Source organism: Cryptomeria japonica, chromosome 9 (assembly GCF_030272615.1).
Source record: "Cryptomeria japonica chromosome 9, Sugi_1.0, whole genome shotgun sequence".
NCBI lineage: Eukaryota > Viridiplantae > Streptophyta > Pinopsida > Cupressales > Cupressaceae > Cryptomeria > Cryptomeria japonica.
This window is the reverse complement of record NC_081413.1, coordinates 520,386,212-520,399,457: the sequence shown is the minus strand read 5'-3', so window position 1 is coordinate 520,399,457 and position 13,246 is coordinate 520,386,212. Positions and strand designations below refer to the sequence as shown.

Here is a 13,246-nt window from a genome sequence, read left to right as displayed (position 1 = left end):
CCTCTAAGACAATCCTGGATGAAATAGAACATCCATCCATCGTATATTGCACCCTGCGGCATCCCCATCACTCGGTTAAGCAGGAATACTTTATCACTATATTCCTCTTTGAAATCTGTGCACATGAGTGTCTTGAGAGCCTTGGAATGATGAGGCCTAAGCTCGATCATCCACTCCTTATTCACTATGGTCTTACATGCGTCCATCTTCTTCTTAGTAACACAGGCTGGCAGGTAAACTATTAGAATATTTAATTATATTTTAGTCACCTATATCTAGTTCCTTGTTTAATGGTCATTTAGCTTTTTAGTTAATTAGCTTTTAAGCTTTATTTAGCATTTAGTTTTTTCTTTTTAGTTAATTAGCTTTTAAGCTTTATTTAGCGTTTAGCTTTTTAGTAGTTCACTTTAAACGACTTGTTCTTAATTTAGAACGTCGTCTTGTAATCTCTACATATACGTTTGTATATTGTTGAATAGATTATCCGATTATTGAATCATTCATTCAATTTATTTTTCAAAAACCTGCTCTGACACCACTGTAAAACCCCCTACTGACTTTAGCCAATTTTTCAACTCTTTTCATCAAAAGATTTTTGTCAGCAGTTTGTTTTAGAGTTTGCTTGATAGTGATTGGAGAACAGTTTCATATTTTCATATTATGGTTGATATTTGCATATTGCTCAGAATTGCAGAATAGTGCATAAAAACTTAATAATAAAAATTACCATTGACAAAATTCTTCAATTATAATAAGAGAAATACAAAGAACCAATCTGATCTGCAAATCTCATATTATTGTGCCTTGAGATGAATTCAAAGGTTGCATACATAATACTAAACAGAATTTGCTGTGTGCAAAAGACATAGAATACAGCTTTTTATAGGCCCTTACTCAACAGATTCCACATCCAGCAGCTTAATGATGAATATCTTTCTCAGTTTGAGCTACCAATAAAGTCCTCGCTGTCCTGTTATCCTCATGCCAAGGTTGTGTCTTCCACGCTCAACATACTCCAAGAGTATAGAGCTCACGCCAAGAGATGGATGCTCACACATTGTCGATGAGTGCTCATGCCAAGAAATGGATGCCCACACACTTATAATGAGAGCTCACGTCTAGGAAATATAACAGCCGCCAAGATGCATGTTCACACCATGGAATGAGGTCCCCACAAACATGCCCATGCTGAAGCAAGCCACCACAATGAGAGAACACAAAGATAAGAAGTGGCTAAGTCACCAAACCTCCCACAACTCAAATCTCTCACATCTACTTGCTTGAATCTCCCATTGAGTTGCTTCAACAGAAAGAACTATGCCAATACAGGGAAAGTTCACACCAAGTATAAGAGGCCTACGTCAAAGATGAAGGGAGAATAGTGGTGCGTTCGCAATTATTTTTCCTCTTGTGAGCCTTATCAGTTGTCTTTAATATAACCGTAAGTCTTATCTGTTAAAAGAAAAAAACACTTGTCACTAGGGTAACTTTATTACAACTGTAAGCCTTATATTCTAATAAATATTTAATATTATTCTAATATTAACAATTCTGTTTTTGATCACTTTTAACAAGTAAAAGACACGACTATTTGTGAGCATTCTGAGTTCAATGCATTTCAGTTAATTAAACTTCAGTTTTCATTCCTGTGTAACTCAGTGTTCCTACTCTTATTGTTTATAGTAGTTATAACAAGTACAAGCTGGGCTCCTAACACAATTGGTGGTCTAATTTTATAGAAAACATGACATTTTATCAAGAGTAAGGATATAGTTAAGGAAAAATAGTTTCACACAAATTAATTGTTATGGAATTGACCCTCTTATAAACATCGCAGCATTGAATATAATGTCAACCTCTTTTTATGTATTTCAAATAGTATGTCAAATCAATTGTTTTAATTCAAAGAGTTGATGTCCATTAGGGAAGGAATTAAATGCTCTTGTTTTACAAGATTTTCGATATTCTAACATCAACCTTGATTTCTGCAGTAAGTCATCTATTCTGCTTGGATTGGCATTGACAGTACCACTCATGCTGGCATGCCTCTCTGTGGCCATTCCAATATGGATAAACAATGGATACCGTTTTTGCTCACCTCCAATAGAGCGGACGATCAATAGTCAAGGATGTCTTAACAGATCAAAGGAGGTATGCACAAATAATTGTGATAAAGTTTGTCAATTTCTGGTTCAGTAGAATATGACTTGCTTACAACTACTTCTTAGCTTATTGTTTTGTGCTGATATTTATTCCTGCCTTCTGCCTAATAGATTGTAATGTTTGGTCAGAAGAATATTCTTGTCTTTATCAATTTCATTATTTATTTTTCAATTTCAATGAATAATGTTCAAATGATTTAGCTTTATGCCAATGCTGTTTTTATTAATTATTGGGATATTGTTTGAGGAATCAATGTTTTTCAAGAAATTACAAAGCTTCTTATTTTAAATGATGGATACCCTCTTATGTCCGTGATGCCTACACCCCTCTTAAACATCTTTATGATTTTGATTTTGGTCTCAAGTAGTAATTGCCAAGTGCATGACTGCTAAAATAAGCATTGCTTGTCTAAATATGATATCCTATTTGATTCCAATGGGCACACTTGAGAAGTGGTATACTGTGTTTAAGATAGAATGCAATGAACATGGCACACAACTCAAGTGAAATATATCTAGATATGAATATTAATTCAAATAGACTTCACCTTGACTAGGATTATATACTTATAAATCTCAGTTTAATGCAAGCAAAGTTCATCAATAAGTGTCAAAGGTATAGGTTTTGAGATCATTGATACTTGTCCCCTTCATAAATATGTTTATCATTTTGAGATTGGTTGTAATTATCAATCAGCATGTGCCTAACATGCTAAAAATGCATTGACTGGGAAAATTTGATTATGGTATATAACTACGCGATATGCAGGACAAGGAGTTTCTTTTGCATTGAATGGAATTCAATTAATCACAAGTAAACATACAAAATTCAAGTGAGAAATAATATTGAGAAGTTTAATTCTCAAGTAAATAAAAATAAAAATGGCTTTTCAAATAAAAATAATTAAAATAGAATGTGTTAAGAAAATTAAATAACTTAAAATTAGTCATAAGTATCTAAAATAATATAAAAAATAAAAATAATTCTTCAGTTAAATATAGCTCTTCAAATAAAAATAGAAATAAAGGACAATATACATAAAATAGAATGATTTGAAATAGGTCCAAAATAAAATAAAATAACTTTTAGATAAATATAATAATTCAAGTTTGATATTCCTTGACAATTTTTAGATAAATGTATTTAAGATGTCTATACTAGTTGCTACCTCAAGTAGAGCATACGTTGTGTAAGAAGCAGTGTATATCTAGGGGAAGCAAAGGCAACTAGAATGAATTTCTTTAGTATTGTAGTATAGAAATGGTAAGAATCAAGATTGCACCAAACAAGGGTTGTTTTTGTCAAACTGCACTTTCTAATTATAAATTTTCGAACTTCTTTATCTTGATTTCACACCCTGCTCTAATTTTTTAACAAAATGTATAGGGTATAATGGTTCAATGTATACTTGCATGAAGGTTTTCTGTAGCTTCTGTTATCAAATACTTTATTGTATTTTCCTAGTTTCTATGTGATGTAATTGGAGCATGTAATATTACTCTCGTAAGTTTATGTGATGCCACTTCAACTATGTGAAGATCAGTGTTCTGTATTTTTTAGTATTATTTATAGAGCTGGGTAGGAGTTGTACTGATTAAATTAACATTAATTAATTAATTTTAGCTGTACTTTCTAATAGAGTAGTGTTTATTTGGATGATGCCAATTTAAAACTTTAATTAGGCCATACTAATGCATGTTTTCCCTTTCTGTGCATTAATCAACTCTGCATCTCTCCCATAGATTATATTCTAGTATGGTCTTAAGTCATTTTCTGTCAGTTTCTTTGTAAATCAATTCTATTTTTAACTAACTCTACTTTTATGCTACAATCTCTAAAATTATGTGTTTGTTCATTTTATTGATTTACGCATCTCACATGTATTATAATATTTTCTTACTGATGTTATTGGTGAAATATCATTCCAGTAGGTTCTATTTGAGATTTTGTATAGTAAATATGGATCAAAAATTTATTTCTTTTAATGTCATGATCTGAAGTTTTAATATATCAAGGAAATAAAACATGGATACAGATATACATACATGCATGCATACATAGACACATACATTAGCATATAATAATATATGCTTATAAAGTTATAAACTCATTTCTACACATATACGTACCTTTATTTGGCATTATGTATGCACGTGTATGTTTTAGAGAGAAATTACTTCTATTTATTCTGCCATTGTTGTAGTTTTGGACTGGATTTGGACCACATTTTGATAAGATGAGTTACTTGGTATTGAATAGATAACAAAAAATGTCTTGAACCAAGAGTTATATATGGCGGCATTTAATGTAAGCATATAAAATACTATCATGTCAGTGTGATACAACTAGTTTGTATTTTTACAAGTGGTATTTTCATTGTGTATCAACTGTGTAGGATGTTGTTGACCATTTTAGAGCTTGCTGTTGCTGTAATTAAAGTATCATAGGAGTTGTAAGGCTTCCATGGGTTGCAACCCTACCCCTTACATTAATTAAGACTTGTATTTTTTATTTGATAGGTGAAACAGAGTTTGTCAACAGCACCCCCCACTCCAAAAAAATGAATTCGAATTGAGAACCAGAAATAAGAATATTTGCACTGATCAATATATTAAGAAAGTTTCAATAACTTCCATTATCTTTGTACACCTGACATACAAAGAGGAAATCCAATTACATGACTGCTGCATGCTCAAAAAGCAGCTCATTCTAAAGTTATCAAGCCATCATTAGGTTTTTAGCTAAGTTACCGGGTTCGGCCCCCTAGACCCCTGGTACTGGTCCGGTACGGTCCGGGTTCAGGGTTCGGGTCCGGTTCGCCTGTGGTTCAGACAGGGTTCGTGGTTCACAGGCCTGGTTCGAACCAGGGCTAACCCAAGAGGACCCAGAGTCGAACCCAGGGGTCTGACAATTTCTTTTTTGCAAATTGCTGTTTTGTTTTTGAATTCCACCACATAAAAAATTAAAATGACCCTATGTCTCAAGCCACACAGCTATGCATCATATAACCAAGAGAGAAGCACAAGTCTGTACGAAAGAACAAGTCAGAAAACACAATTCCCGTACGGGAGAATGCACCTTGATCAGAATTTTGACTTCTTTGGCCTTGTTCCTGACGTCTTAAAAAAGCAGAAAATTGATGCACGCCATGTAGTTCCGTGTGGGTTTGAAAATTGATGCACGCCATGGAGTTACACGCTGCCCCCAGACCCCGGCAAGGGGCGCTGCCCCTTGACCCCGTTGGGGGCGTTGCCCCAAACCCCCATTAGAGAATCCATTTGACCCTGGGACCCTGGGACCCTGCGAGGGGCGCTGCCCCGCGACCCCACTGGGGGCGCTGCCCCCAGACCCTCGCAAGGGGCGTTGCCCCTTGATCCCGTTGGGGGGGTTGCCCCAAACCCCCATTAGAGAATCCATTTGATGATCAAACTTCAAATTTTGAAACAATGATACTTGAATATTTTATCATTTTGATATTAAACTTGATGTATATGATGCTGTTATGGTATGATAATGATGCTATGATTACAAGTTTATGTTGGTTTTGCTGTTTATATCAAAGATGTAAATATCTTAATCGACAATAAATCTTTTGGCCGAAAATTTAAAAAAAATCAGGAATCGGGAAAAAATCGGCAATAAATCGGCAAAATTTTCGAACATTTGAAAATATATAATTTTTTAAAATATTCAAAAAAAACACATGTATACACTAAATTTATAGAACACAATAGCGTATTACTGGTTTCCATCATATATAAATCATAGTTTGAGACTTTGAGTCAAATACATACCATATGGCATATAGCAAATTGATATACCAAAAGAACAAGTGCAAGTTCTAAATAGTAAATACTAAATACGATTGAGTCAAATCCGTATTGTAGAGCCTAGACCACAAAACAAATCAGTGAAGTTTGGACTCTGAATACATATTAAGTTCATGGTTTCATATCATTGAAAACTGGAAATCATAGATTGTGTTTGCGACTAAAGCTCAAAAAACTCTGTTGCCGTTGAGTGGGTGCTGAAGTAGATGGTGTTGCAGCAGCAGCTGCTGCAATATCCTCAACCGGTGATGAATCTGCCTCTTCTAGATCAACAAACTTATCTCTTGCCTCCTCACGTTCTGCCACCTCTGCCGCCCATTCAACTGCCTCCCTCTCCATCTCATCTAACTGAGCGTCAGTGATAAATGCATCCATATCAATATCACCAGTAGCACCATCAGGTTCAACAATCCAATCCACTGTGTATGGATCAATCTCATCAATGTCAAGTGCGTCATATGAATTGTTCCCTTGTACCCTCGTTTCATGCAGTCGAAGGTTGTACCACACATATACAAGGTCATTCAAGCGCTTCTAAGTCAACCTATTGTGTTTTTTTGTGTGAATGGCCTCAAAGACACTCCAGTTGCGCTCACAACCAGAAGCACTACAAGGCTGAGATAATATGCGGATTGCAAGCTTTTGAAGATTAGGCGTTGTGGCACCATAATCTTCCCACCACAGATCTGCAAGCATACAAATTGGCATTTATAACTTGGTAAATATTCTTATAAACTTAAAGATTGAAATAAATGGTAAAGTTAAACCGTAAAATAGATTTAAGAGCACATTTTTTTTTACCTGGCAACAGGGTGTCTCTCTTACGAAAACTAATAGGTGAAGAAAACAATGGCCCATCTTCCTTCTTGTACCTCTACAACTCATCAACAATGATGTCTTGAATATTTTCATTCGGAACCAACCTCTGAATACATGTGTCAAGGCCAAGTTGAACCTCTTGATCTATTTTGAAACTGCGGGAGTAAAAGAACTTGGGGTTCAAATAGTAGGCAGCAGCATGGATATGTTGGTGGAGTTGTCGGTTCCACCTTCAATCAATTATGCACCATATGGGTTCATATTTAGTCCTCTCTGACCCATACAAGTGCTGAATTGCCTCTTTGGCCTTATCCATGGCCTCGTATAGATACGCTATGGGGCTTTTATCCCCATCCACCATTCGTAGAACCCTCACCAACGGTTCTGACAACTAGACATGACAAATTTAACAAAAATCAGCAATGTGTAATATTAGAAAATTTAAAAATATATCATCAACTGAAATTTGAACTTTGAACACTTACATTGATGATCTCCTCCACGAGTTTGGCAAATCTATCATCAAAAACGGCCTTCACGACCTTCTTTGCTTCAAGCTTCCTACAATAAGGGCTTTGCAACCATCTTTCACTCACAAACATCCTCTTCAGGTTGGGCAATGCACGTAATATGCTCTGTAAATTGAGGAAATTCGTGGCAAAACGTGCGACTCCTGAACTCAAAAGATCCTTACCATCAGTGTGTTGTCTCATAAGCTCCAAGACCCATGTGTGGTTGTAGATGTACTTTGTGATTTCCCTTCCATCTTCAACCACATTCTTCACCCAACTAAGTTTCCCTATGTCCTCGAGGAGTAAATCAAGGCAATGAGCAGCACAAGGGCTCCAAAATAATGACGAATGCCTAGCCTGTAGAAGTTTACCCGCTGCCACATATGCAGCTCTATTATCGGTCACAACCTGAACAACATTCTGTACTCCCACTTCGGTCACCACCTCATCCAACATGTTGCACAAGGTTTCTGCATTCTTCACTTGATTTGAGGCATCAATCGATTTTAAAAATACCACTTGTCCCCTTGAAGCAACTAGAAAGTTTATGAGTGTCCTATTCCCACTATCCGTCCACCCATCAGATAAAATGGTGCAGCCATTCCTTTCCCAATTCCTCCTTTGTTGTTCCACCAGCTGATGTGTGTTTTGGACCTCATCCTGCAATAATGGCCCACTCAACTCATAACGACTTGGGGACTTGAACCCCTCACCAGAAATGGTCAATCCACTGACCATTTGCTCCCAATATGGACTCTCAATAATACTAAATTGATGCAGGGACTTCACAGGGTCATAACTTTTGACTTGGTTGTCCGATTGGGCTGAAATTTTACGTGGATGTAGATCTTGAGGAGTTGATTGGATTGCCGACTGAACCAAGTTCGGTAGGGCCCCCAAAACTTCAAATTTTCAGGGCCGGATTCCTTCATCTAAGGCCTCAAAATTGGCTTTTACTCTTTTTTTTCGATTTTTTAGAAAGTTGGTTTTTTAGTTAATTTTGAGCTCATAATATTTTTAAGATCAGAAAGTTGTTAATTACTGTCGTAGGAATGTTTTTTAGATTTCTAGAAGATTTCGTGATTTTTTTTGGACAGATTTGAGCATGGACTTTGTTTTGGGATTGCCAAATACACAACGAGGTAATGATTCTATTTTTGTGGTTGTTGACAGATTCAATAAAATGGTTCATTTTATTGCTTGTAAGAAAACTAGTGATGCAACACGAGTGGCCGAATTAGTTTTTTCAGAAGTTGTTAGGTTGCATGGCGTGCCAAAAACCATTGTCTCTGATAGAGATACAAAGTTCTTAAGTCATTTTTGGTGAACTTTATGGAAGAAGATGGGTACTAAGTTGCAGTTTAGCAGTTCCTATCACCCTCAAACCGATGGACAAACAGAGGTAGTCAATCGTAGTTTGGGAAACCTGTTACGGTGCATTGTTGGAGAGAAGCCCAAGCCGTGGGATTTGGCATTGCCCCAAGCAGAGTTTGCTTACAACAGCTCAGTGAACAGATCTACAGGTAAATCTCCATTTCAAATTGTTTATGGTAGGAATCCTAAGGGTGTTCTAGATTTGGTGCAGTTGCCCCTTGGCGAAAGAATCAATGATGATGCAGTAGCATTTGCAGAACACCTTCACCAATTGCAAGAAGGGGTGAGACAAAAGTTGCAGGAAAGTAATGCGAAGTGCAAATCTATAGTTGATGTTGGTCGACAACATCATGTTTTTAAGGAAGGTGATTTTGTGATGGTTTATCTGCGGAAAGAGAGGTTTCCTACAGGCACATACCACAAGTTAAAATATAAGAAAGTTGGTCCTTGCAGGGTTCTCAAGAAGATCAATGACAATGCTTATCATGTCGGTCTACCACCTGATCTTGATATCTCTCCTGTATTTAATATTTCTGATCTATACACATTTCATGGTGACATTCATGATGATGGCGGTGAGGAGGAAGTAGATTGGCAGCGAACAATCCCTAGTAAGAAACGGGAGAAGATTGCACAGATTCTTGACAAGAAGACTGTTCGCACTTGGCAAGGAGAATACCATAGATACTTGGTACAGTGGGATGGATTAGCACCAACAGAGAGCACATGGATTACAGAGTGGGAATTGCAGCAGTTGGATCGAGGTCAGTGGCAGCAATTTGAGGACACCCACTTGCAGGAGCTGCGTTCTTTTCAACCAGAGGAGAATGATGCAGGGACTTCTCGGGGTCGTAACTTTTGACTTGGTTGTTCGATTGGGCTGAAATTTTACGTGGACGTAGATCTTGAGGAGTTGATTGGATTGCCGACTGAACCAAGTTCGGTAGGGTCCCCAAAACTTCAAATTTTCAGGGCCGGATTCCTTCATCTATAAGGCCTCAAAATTGGCTTTTACTCTTTTTTTTCGGTATTTTAGAAAGTTGTTTTTTTAGTTAATTTTGAGCTCGTAATCTTTTTAAGATTAGAAAGTTGTTAATTTGTGTCGTAGGAATGTTTTTTTAGATTTCTAGAAGATTTCGTGATTTTTGGGATAGATTTGAAAATTTCCTTAAATGGCAATTTTCGGATTTTGTAAAAATCTGCCCAAAAAGGAAGTTTTTGGTGATTGTTTAAAATAGGGACTTTTTCATTGTAATGGCAGAATGGTTGGAGTTGCAGAAGAATAATGAAGAACATTTGATCTAGACTTTTGTTTATTTCTAATTATTCTTTGTTATATTGATTATGTTTTAATTGGCTACATCATAAATGGAATATTGTTGTAAATCCAAAATCTAGCCACTGCCGCTCTTGTCTGTTGATGCACTTCCTTATTCCATAAAGTACCTAACAATCCAGGTTGCGCACCAGGAGTGTTACGAGGAATGAAAAAACTAGATGTATTGCTGCCCACCCCAATATTTTTTGACTTTGTAGAACTGATATTCCTCGTTGGGGCTGCCATTGCCTCTGCTGTCCTCCTTTTTTCTACCTTATTTTGCCCAAATTTTGAAAGTCTTGCTTTTGCCTCCCTTTGAACCTCTTCAGGACAATTGTCACATACTGTAATATTTTGTCCACTAATTTGTGCAAGGTGAATTTTGAGTCGATATATGCCACCGGTCATAGTTTTCGTGCAATGGTTACAAATAACCTCTCCTGCCACTGCACCTGGTGTGCCATGTTTCCACATAGGATCCCTCTCTCTACCACCACCTCTACTTGTACCACCTCTAGTTGCAGAAGCCATTGTCTTTTATAGAAATTCGAAAGAAACCTATCAAAAGAGACCAAACATGGATCAATAAATATAAATTGAAGATGAACACAAACTAAAATTGGACAATTTAGCATGGTCACGACTCACAGCCAAAGTACCAAACTACATAATCTAGATAAATGTCTCATCAAGCTAATTGTAGGTGCCTCCATTATCAATTAGATACATCTCAATTCTGTTATTTTTAAACCACTATTGCAGTGTGTAACTGTAGATCGTGGATATGGTTAATTATTATTACACAGTGACACACCACTATTAGTAATTTGTAATAAATTAAATTTTAATAAGTGTCTGTGTAGTAAACTGCAAATTAATAATAGAGTAAGTAACTGTAAGATAATAATAGTAAATTACAGTCTTAGGAAGCTATAGTAAACTACAGTCTTAGGAAAACTACAGTAAAATAATAATAATTAAAAACACAACACACTACACAGTATGAATTTTAATTAAAAACTACTGCAAATTAATAGTTAATAACTTAATATGAATTTTACAGTGTAATTGTAAATTAATTTTGTGACATTTTTTTAATTCAAATTTCATACTGTGTTGCAGAAAAATTACTGTAAATTAATAATATACAGTTACAGTTACACACTTACACTATTAATAAATATTGATATGTAAATTAATAATATATAATATATATTATATATTATATATTATATATTATATATTATATAGTGATACACTATACACGCTATTATTAATTTGATTTGGGTTATACAGTTGAATGAGTCGGGATATATCGAATAGCATTATACAGTTACCACTTGCCAGTATACAGTTTTGGGTTAGTTTTTAATTTGAATTAAATTTATTATTTATTACAAAGATGTTAATTTAACACAGTATACTGGAAATTTCGAATCACGAATCTAGAATGAGCAGATAAAATAAAAATAAAATAAAAATTGAACACAGTATAATAGTATATGGCATATGCCGTGGAAATTTCGAATCACGAATGAGCAAACAAAATAAATAAAAACCTGCAACAGAGTCTGTATGCCGCGTCGATGGGGAAGCTGTAGTTGAAAATGGCAAAGTCGAGTGCAATACGATTTCCGATTTCGGCTTTTTTTTGACATTTGTTTTTAACTTTAACTTTTTTACTTTTTAGGGTTCCGTCGTGCGCGCGATTTTTACGCGATAAAATTGCGATTTACAGTCAAACGATTCACGATTTTTACTGAAAAAATTGTTTCCAATTTTTTCACCGATAAAATCGGCGCATTGAATGGCTCGGGATATATCGCGATTTTCGCGATTTTCTGCCGATATTTACAACCTTGGTTTATATGATGATGCTATGTGACATGCTAATCTTAATTCATGCTTATAGGCTGCATATATATATAATTTACATGTTTTTGTACTAACGAACCCAAACCCCTTTTCAAAATTTTGCCGTACCGGCGTACCGGGTTCTTCGAACCCGAACCGGTAACTTAGGTTTTTAGCTACCAGTAAAAGCAGAAAATGAACAGGGAAAGTGGCTAGAAATGAAATATCGCATATGGCAAAGACCAATAAGCAATAGAATGTCAAATGCAGTTACCTGATCTTCTACAGGTCTTCAGACATAATGAGGTGCCATATTCTTTTTTCCCTTGCCGTGGACATTCCACGTGCCCTGCATCATATCCTGCTACCTATCAACCTTTTTATCAAGGCTTTAACCTACTTTTCTGTTGCTTCTGCAATCATTTCTCTTGTTCTAACATTTTTATAGCCTAGGCTACCTCAATAACTATGGGAAGTTAGAGAGGTGCTTTTCGAGTTAGTCATTAGGGATTCGTTTCAAAATATGGGATGCATGGGGGCTTCATAGATCGGGGTTCCTGTTTGCCATAAGCATTTTGTAATCTTGAATGAATATGCAAAGCTTATTAAAGAATGAGAGTTATTCTTAAGTGCACCTAGGAATTTTTATTGCAATAGGTGCAGTTGAAAGTTAAAGACAAATATTTTTGTAGTCTGTATATGCTAAATGATCATCTACTACTGATTGGTTTTATCATGTGTATCACTCCCAATGACATATGATGAATACCTATGTTCCACGGAGTTTCAGGGATGGCGATGGCAGGGGATGGCTGTTAAAAAAAATAGGGAGATTGTTACAAATATAGATAAATTTCAAATATGCATATCATAACAATGGTAAAGCATTCATCATAGACATTAATACATTGCATTAGACTTGAATTGAGATTTCACAATTGACAAACATTTTAGCAAAATTCAAATGCTTTCATTCATCATTGCCAACAAACATGTCATAAACATCCATAATAGACATAAACATTAAACATGCATAACTATTAAATGACATAAACTGTAATTAGAAAACATAGAAGTCCATAATCAGCTGTCCATAATAATGTCAAGATAAACTAAGAAAATATATGGCTGTCCATAATCAGCACATGTAGGTCTAAGACTAAGAGTCTAAATTAAGATCAGAGCTCGAGTCTTTATCTGAGTCACTATCAATATGAGGGGCTTCCTCCTCAACCAATGGAACCCCAAGCAATCCTGAAGGTGTCTCCTCCTCCTCAACCTGCATCGCGTCTTTGGGATTGACATCCCAACGTAAGGCTGGAGTCTGATTATACTCAGGATTCTGGTGATCTTGTAGCCGCAATGCACTGTGAACA

At 35.9% G+C, this 13,246-nt stretch overlaps 1 protein-coding gene across 1 annotated transcript in view; it reads left to right on the top strand.

Moving 5' to 3' along the window:
* The window catches only part of LOC131066900 (calpain-type cysteine protease DEK1), a 117,306-nt gene that overhangs the window by 41,922 nt on the left and 62,138 nt on the right, over nucleotides 1–13,246 (top strand). The window contains exon 10 of the mRNA XM_059211069.1: nucleotides 1,992–2,151. Coding sequence (XP_059067052.1) covers nucleotides 1,992–2,151 — 160 coding nt within the window. The remainder of the gene's footprint in view (nucleotides 1–1,991; nucleotides 2,152–13,246) is intronic.